Genomic DNA, 8,549 nt, shown 5'->3' on the forward strand with positions numbered 1-8,549 from the left:
TCATTGCTTCAACACCATCCCGTGCCGATGTGACGTTATAGCCATGACGTGCCAGCAATCTGATGGTTACTTTTCGTACTGTTACGGAGTCATCGACAACAAGAACATTGACGGATTGATCGCCATTATCCAGTTCATACCTTGGCGCATTTTCTAGCTTTGCTTCTTGTTTGGACAGCTGGTGCTTGCGGTACAGAGCCGCAGGATCAAGTATCACCACAACTAGGCCATCGGCAAGAATGGTGGCACCGTTAACACCAGTCAACCCAGAGAACTGAATACCCAAGCTTTTGGTAACAATGTTGCGGCTACCCACAATAGCGTCCACCTGAACTGCTATGTTTTCGCTGTCTCTCTGAACCAACACAACGGGACATTGACTATCGTTAATGTTGGGGGAGCCAGCACCCAGCATGGCACCCATATAAATCAGCTGATGTTCGGTGCAATTACCATAAACCAATGGAGCATTATTTTTGTAGCAATCAGCCAGCATGGTAGAAGACACCATGCAGATACTATCAATGGCATGCATGGGGAGAGCGTACAGGCTGTTACCTACTTTAACCATCAATGCCCGGTTGATGGGCAGTGTAAATGGCAGTCTTAGGGAGAAGTGTGTACCATGATTGGGTTCAGATTTTACTTGAATACTGCCACCTAGTTTACGCACCGAGTTATTCACGACGTCAAGTCCTACGCCTCGACCTGAGAGGTGTGTAACATTATCGACCGTACTGAAGCCAGACTTCATAATGAGTTCGATGGTTTCTTGATTTGTTAAATGGGTATCAGGGCTAACCAATTTCTGTTTGACAGCTTTTGCTTTAACTGCTGAGGCATTGATACCGCAACCATCATCGGATAGCTCAACCACTACATCTGCACCGTCTCGGCGAATAGACAGTGCGATCTGACCTGACTCAGGTTTGCCAAGTTTCTGTCGCTCTTCGGCCGTTCCCTCAATGCCATGACCGATAGCATTTCTTAGCATATGCTCAAGTGGAGCTAGAATCCGTTCAAGCATAGTTCTGTCCATTTCACCTTCGGCATTGCTAACCAGCATCTCAACAGGTTTATTTAGTTCATTAGACACTTGACGAACAATCTTGCGTAGTCTGGGAACCAAGTGACTGAAAGAGACCATTCGTGCTTTCATTAGCTGTTCTTGCAGTTCAATCTGGGTCCTTGATTGCTGCAGGAGCAGTGTTTCAGTATCCCTCGCTTTTTCCTGAAGTGCTTCACGCAAGTTCATAAGGTCGGATGTGGACTCGACAAGTGAGTGAGAAAGCTGTGACAGTTCAGAGTATTGATCAATTTCTAAAGGGTCGAAGTCCTGGTTATCACCAAGGTCTACATGGTGACGGGAGATAATCTTGGTCTGCGTTTCAATATCAAGACGTCTTAGCTGTTCTCGAACCAGGAGTATTGTGCGCTTCATTTCCTCCAGAGTTCTTGCAGCATCAGCTGTTTGTTGTTCGATTCGCGAATGGCTGATACTGGTTTCTTCTGCTATATTGGTCAGCGTTTCGAGAAGTTTTGATGGAATCCGGATCATGTTACTTGCAGTACTCTGGAGCGCAGCACCTTCTATATATGAGTTAACTTGCTGAGCAACCTTGATATTGGATACTGGCTTCAGTGTTTGGCCGGTCTCCGGTAGCAAGGTAGAAGATACATTACTGGACTTACCAATAAACCCTTGATCGATGAAGTCTGGATGTTTAGGCAGTGTCCCTAGATAGTCTGGTAAAGCCTCAATACCTGCGAATGTTGAACTATCGGAATTACGCCTCCTTGTCCATTGCTGTAGTTCTTCCAGCATGCGCAGTGTATCTGGAGCAGGGCTGCCATTTTTAAGTGCTTTCAGCGTTAGCTCAATCGTGTCGTGAGTTTTTTGAATAAGTGCTAATGGTGCATTTTCAGGCTCACAGCTGCCGGATGCAATCGACTTATAAACATCCTCCAGCGCATGACCAAGCTCTCCTAGTTCGTTCAGTTCCGACATAATGGCTCCACCTTTCAAGGTATGGAGACAACGCTGGAGTTCATGTACTGGTTTTAAATCTCTGGTGGCACTCAACCATGTTTCAAGAGATTGAGCTGAGTCTTCTAGTAGCTCAAATGCTTCTTCTATAAACTGGTTTCGCAGTTCTTGGTCAGATTCGGCTTCATTAACGATAGACCCAATTTGCTCGCGGCCAGAATGGGAGGTATTACTGTCAGGTTTTAATTCTGTCGCCCCAAAGAAGTGGCCGTCTCCCATAAACGACAATATAATTTCTTCTTCTTCCTCATCAGAAACCGTAGTTAAATCAATGGAACCTGCTTTCTCATCACTTGCTAAGGAAAGCTGAGGCTCATCTTCTGCCTGTGCTGCTGTATTCGCATTTCGCTCCAGCCATAATGACTCAAGTGCTTCACGAAGAGCTCTAAAAATTGCCTGTGGAGATTCTGGTGTTTGCTGGGAGGCGACTTGGTTCATCATTTCAACCATGGCTTCAAAACCATCAGTGAATGGTGATAACAGCAATTGAGGTAATGTGGTCTCGTGTGTCTCCAGATAAGTACAGACATCCAATAGTACGTCACAGAGCTCAGCCATGGCAGTTAACCCAGCTTCGCTGGTATTTTCAGCCAATACTTTCAGCTCAAACTTGAATTGATCAAGCTCTTCTAGGGAGACACCATTGACCCATTGTTTCAGGTAGCTATTAGCGTCAAGCAACAAATCAAGATCACTGGTCAGAAAGAGATCGTCCGGTTGTACAGTTTGTGATGCAGAGCTCTCTTTTAATGAATAGTGCTCGCTTCCATGCTCACATTTGAGGCTGTTGCTAAGTAATTGGTTATGAAGTGCGTTAAGCGAATTAAGGAAGCTATCAACTTTTATCTTAATAGACTGCGTGGCTGTTTGCAGATGAGTCAACGCATCTTCAATCATGGCAACCCCTTGTTCCAGCATACTGATAACCTGATTATCAGCGGGAACTAGGTGGGCACGGAATTCCTTGATCGTTTTTTCAATGGAAGTAATAAGCTCTGCCAGAGGCGTACTTGCAGCCATAAATGCACTGCCTTTGAGTGTATGCAGTGCTCTCTGGACAGTATCACTAATCTGGATATCACCACCCAGCTGATAGGATCTTTCTATAAAGCTTTTGACAACGTTCAGGTGCCATCTGGCTTCACTGTCAAATATTTCCAGTAGTTGCTGGTCGTATTCTGGCTCAGGATCAATGCTTATTGACCATTCTGTTTGAAGGTTATCACTGGCCGTTACTGTTTCCACAAACTTGGCTGACTCAACTGTGTCACTGTTCTGGTCTGCTTCAGACTGACTTTTCTCTATGATATTGCCAAACAGAATAGCCGTCTCTTGAGTGTCAGTCTCTTCAGGCTCATCGCGTTCAATAACAAAGCTGATGCCTTTGCCAATGGAATCTGCCTTTTCCATGCAGATGAGTACTTCATGGGTTAGCTGTTGGCTATCCGCTGCAAAATCACTCACCAGCTCCGGCAGTATGTGGATGACTTCGCCCAACAGCCCAAGCATTGGCTCAGACGTTGCTATGGCTCCATCAATTACACGGTTAAGCATGTTTTCAATTGACCATGCCAGCTCACCGATAACTTCAGCACTGATCATGCGACCGCTGACTTTTAAAATATGAAATGCCCGGCGTATTTCATTAATACAGGCTTCATCGGTGATGTTTTGACGCCAAATGGTTAGCAGGGCTTCAAGTTGCTGTTGAACGTCAAAAGCTTCTTCTACGAAAATTTCGTGGAAATCGTCATCATTGTCATCAAACGAAACACTGGAATACTCTTCAGGGAGTTTTTCCGTATCTGTAGAGAGTTCATCTGTGGAGAGTTTGTCACTGATAATTAAATTCTCAGCGACACTCTCTATTTGTAATACGTCATTTCCATATATAGCACTTCCTGATGAAGCTTCTGAACTTTCAGCTAGTGATAGATCAGTAAGAGACAGACCTTCTATGGGTGATAAATTCTCTTCATTCAGTGAAAAATCAATGTTCAGTAGCTCGTTGTCAGGACCGGTTTCTTGATTGGCATTGTTTTTTTCTACTGGCAGCAGGCTTTCCAATTCTGCCATGCCAATTGAAGGAGAGAATTTTATGCCTTTCTCTCGTGTTGGCTCTGAAACAGTAAGTTGGCTATCCGTTGTGAATTCAATAGTCAGGCCATGGTCAGCCTTATTTCCATGGGACTCTATCGTCTCGGCTGCTGGTGATACTGGTTCTTCAAAGTGGGACTCAATAACATCATTTTCAGCGGCCTCTTTTTCCAGAGCAGCTCTCTCTTCATCTGAGAACAGATGTACGGCGCAAGGATTTGCTTTGGCTTGAGGTTCAGAGGCCTGGATCTTTATAACTAATTCTGGGGCTTCTTTTGAAGTTTCAAGTATACTGAGGCTTGCCTGAGTAATGTCCAGCGCCTTTTCTGAATGTAGAGAAGCACCCACACTCAATTGTTCAAGGTAGTACTCGATACTGGAAAGTGTATCCGTCAGTGCTTCCAGCTCATCAAGGCTGGGTTTTATGCTTTTCCCCAGCCTTTGGCTCTGGATATGCTGGGAGCAGCGACTGATTAACTCTGCAACCATATTCAGAGGAATAATCGCAAGACCTCCCTGAATGCTTTTTATCAGGTGGAGTAACTTAGCCAAAAACTCCTTATTATGTTGGCTGCCGAGGTAATCGATAACAGCGCCTTTAGCCTGCTCCAGATTTTCACGAGCCTCATGAATGACAGTTTGATGAATGTCATTCATCTGATCTGACAGGTCCGGTTGATCGGTTACCGGGAGGATAAAACCCATGAACTGGTTCAGATCAGCTTCAATTTCCAGTAACTTGGCTGCGGTATTGATAAGAGTGTCATTAATTTGGTCAGGGTCCTGTGGACTGTTTAAGATCGCCTTCAGGCGCTTCGACTCTTCTTGCATGATGTCTTGCAATTTGTCGAGGCCAAGCATGCATATAGTGTCAGAAATTTGCTGGGAGGTGGCTAATTGCTCCTGCAGTCTTGTTTTATTGAGCTCTGGGCTAAGTAGGTAAAGATCCAAAGCATCTTTAACGTGAGCAAGCTCTTCCTTGATGGCTTTCACTATTGGAGCTGCTGCATCAAAACTGATTAGGTTGACGTCTTGAGGGTCTGACTTAAGTGCTTTATCCAAGGAGTAGCGTTGTTTTAATGAGAGAATTAGTGAGTTATTACTGGTTGCGTTACCAATCCGGTATAGAATCTCTCGAAGTATATCTTCCTGTGGTGGAGTGTTAAGTCGCTTGGTTTCCTCATTAACCAGACATTTCAACTCATGATCCATCTCACGAAGTATCGTGATGGCATGGTTGTCAATGGCGATGGAACCATCTTTAAGGCCTTCTGAAAAAGCGGTGGTGGCATCCCATAGAGGTGATATTGGCGAATCCCAGCAAAGGTTTTGCAGTTTGGCAAATATTTTACTGATTACTGCCAGTTGCTGTTCACGCTGGCTATCTCTTAGCACCCCAGCAAGGCAGAGCTGATACTTCTGGCGTATTTTTCGCATCAAAGTGGTAAAGCCATCGCTTTGCAGTTTTTCTAGCTGCGCTTTTGGTATTGGCGCTATTGTATGAACGATGCTGGGCGTAAAAAAATCAATATTGGATAATGCCCGCTGCCCATGGAATTGTCGCATTTCACTGAGCAGATTTTGCAGCAGGCTGTGGGTTTCCTTGCCTGACCTCGACGTATGGGCAATATAACTAGGAAGCTGTAGAATCCCCTGAATAAGTACGACCAGATGCTCCTGAGCGTTCTCAGACTGGGGGTTTTTCAGTCTATCCAGTAGCAGTAGAATTTCCCTAGTGAGTAGACGTGCACCACTCGGTTTTAAAATCTTAAGAATACAGTGGATCTGCTGGATTTTTGTACGACAGTTATTAAGAGAAGCTAAGTCATTTCCTGAATCAGCATATTGTTCGAGATCTATACGGGCTTCAGTTAGAGTGCTGTCAATCTCTCCGATAACCCAGTCCAAGCTGATGTAATCACGCTGTTCAATCATCCTTGGCTCCCGTTATCAGCACTAGTCATCGCTCTTGTTATTGCTCTCGATAACAAGAGATCCTGAACGATAGGCATCATGTTTGTTCTCATGCTCTCGTCTCTTACGGAGTCAGGATTCAGTAGTTTCAGGTAGCTTGAAGCCAGAAACTGACTGACGCATCTCCATTGCCATGCCGGCCAGATCACCGATATATTGAGCGGTAGCCTTGGTGCCTGAAGAGGTCTGGATAGAAATATCCCGGATTGCCACCATTCGACTGGAGATCTGGGATGCGGACTGAGACTGGATCTTGGTCGTGTCAGAAATGTTCCTGATCAATCCTGCCAAGCTGTTGGATCCCTGCTCGATCTTTTCCAAGGCAACGCCTGCATCCTGTGCTAGGCGCGTACCATGGACCACTTCTGAAGTGGTCCGTTCCATGGAAATAACCGCTTCATTGGTATCGGTCTGGATGGTAGATACTAGGGCTTCAACCTGCTTGGTCGCCGCAGAGACTCGCTCTGCAAGGCGCTGTACCTCATCCGTAACCACGGCGAAGCCTCTCCCGGCTTCCCCAGCCATGGATGCCTGAATAGCGGCGTTAAGCGAGAGGATGTTGGTCCGGTCAGCAATCTCGTTGATCATGGAGATAATGTCTCCGATCTCTTGAGAAGATTCACTCAGACGCTTGAGACGCTTTGATGTATTCTGAATCTGCTCACGGACAGTGGTCATACCATCAATGGTATTCCGTACCACCAGACCGCCGTTGGCGGCTATCTGTACAGATTGCTCGGCAACGTCTGCGTAATCGGATGCTTTACTGGATACTTGGTAAATGGATTCTGTTATCTCGTTGACTGACTTGGTAGTTGCGTCAATTTCCTGTGCCTGATGGTCAGAAACTTTGGCAAGCAGGCGGGCCGTTGCCTGTGTTTCTTGGGCTGCGAAATCTACTTTTACTGTAGTCTGGTTTATAGTGTTAACTAGGGCGCGCAGTGGCTCGATAGAGAAGTTAATGGAGTCTGCAATGGCTCCGGTAAAGTCTTCGGTTACACTGGCTTTAACCGTCAGGTCACCGTCCGCAAGATCCTCCATTTCATCAAGCAGTTGCAGAATTGCTTTCTGGTTTGCAGCGTTCTGGGCTTCAGTTACCTTACTTTCAGTTTTGGTTTCTTCGAGGCGGCTGCGGGTATCCATAATAATGGACATTGCTGTTAACAATACGAACAGAAGTGAAAGTCCACCGGAAATCATAATTGCCAGTTCTAGCGTTGTCTGTTCAACAGTGGAGTGGGAGAGAGTGTCTGCCAGTGCAGAGGTTTGCTGTAGCAACTGTTGTGAGTCAGTAAAAATGGTATCGGATGCTGCACGTACTTGGAAAAGCTCTGGAGAGGTTTCGAGGATTTCATCCACGCTGTCATCTATGAATTCAAATAGGTCAGAAATTTCCATCAGGCGGTCAATGGCTTCATTATTGGTGACCTGACTTATTTGCATGGCAATGTTACCTTCAAGCATACCATCCAGTACCAGACCAAAGAGTTTGGCATCACGACCAAAGCTGTCTGCGGCCATGATGGAGTTTTCATCACCTTCCAGAACTTTGGCTATACTACGAATGATACGTTCAGCCAACCATGGTTGGCGTTGTGCCATGGCGATTTGATCAGACGGCGCATTATTTTCCAGCAGAATTTCTACGACTTCATCGTACTCAATCTGAAGTTGGGGGATGGTTTCACTTAACGTAGTGGCTACGTCATGAAGTGACAGTACGGTGCCTTGGGCTGAGAGAATACTATCGGCCTCAACTTCCATTTCAGACCACGCCGACTTTAGGTCCTCAATCTGCTGGTAGACTTGGCTGTTGGAGTTTTTAATAAAAGGCAATACGGAAAGGTTGGCATTATTCAGCTCACCGATATACTGGCCAAACATGGAGGTCGCTTCTTTGAGCAGGGGAAAGGCTTCTTCTTTACCTGAAGAGGCTTCCGAGGCGTTCTTGGCAATCTGCTGGGAAAGAACCAGTAGCTCACCAGCATTGGTTTCATGGGCATGAAGTATCTGAGACTGCTGATAGTTATAGATAAACGCGCCTGTCATGACTGACAGAGATAGCACTAGCATTGTGATCGAAGCTATTGTGGCTCTGTTAGCCTTGCTCCTATGTCCCCTTTTCGCTTGATTGCCTTTCATGGTTTATTTCCCTATTTTTAACTTGAAATCAAAATTATGTTTATTCGATGGTGGCTTTTAGAAAATTTTCACTGGTCACGAGGCTATCAATACTGAATACGACATAGTGTTGATCTTTGACATATGAGCCACGTGTAAATGGATGAATGCTTTTTGGTAGAGATGCGGGAATTTCGTCAGAGTAACTATTGGCTGTAAACTGCAACATGCCCTGCACTTCATCGACAATCAGGCCTACTGACAGCTCTTTCTTTTCGATGACAAGAATACGGTTATGCTGATTCTGTTT

The 8,549-nt window shown here is 45.5% G+C and overlaps 1 protein-coding gene across 1 annotated transcript; it reads right to left on the bottom strand.

The window, feature by feature from the left end:
- Nucleotides 1-6,190: 6,190 nt before the first annotated feature.
- Nucleotides 6,191-7,639, bottom strand: LOC311328735 (protein PilJ-like; the record flags this gene model as incomplete). The annotated part of the gene is made up of 2 exons (XM_084462657.1): nucleotides 6,191-7,275; nucleotides 7,585-7,639. The coding sequence occupies 2 exons, from the start codon at nucleotides 7,637-7,639 to the stop codon at nucleotides 6,191-6,193; spliced, it is 1,140 nt and encodes a 379-aa protein (XP_084318783.1).
- Nucleotides 7,640-8,549: the final 910 nt, after the last annotated feature.

The sequence above is a fragment of the Borostomias antarcticus genome (genome assembly GCF_949987555.1).
Source record: "Borostomias antarcticus genome assembly, contig: scaffold_293, whole genome shotgun sequence".
Lineage (NCBI taxonomy): Eukaryota > Metazoa > Chordata > Actinopteri > Stomiiformes > Stomiidae > Borostomias > Borostomias antarcticus.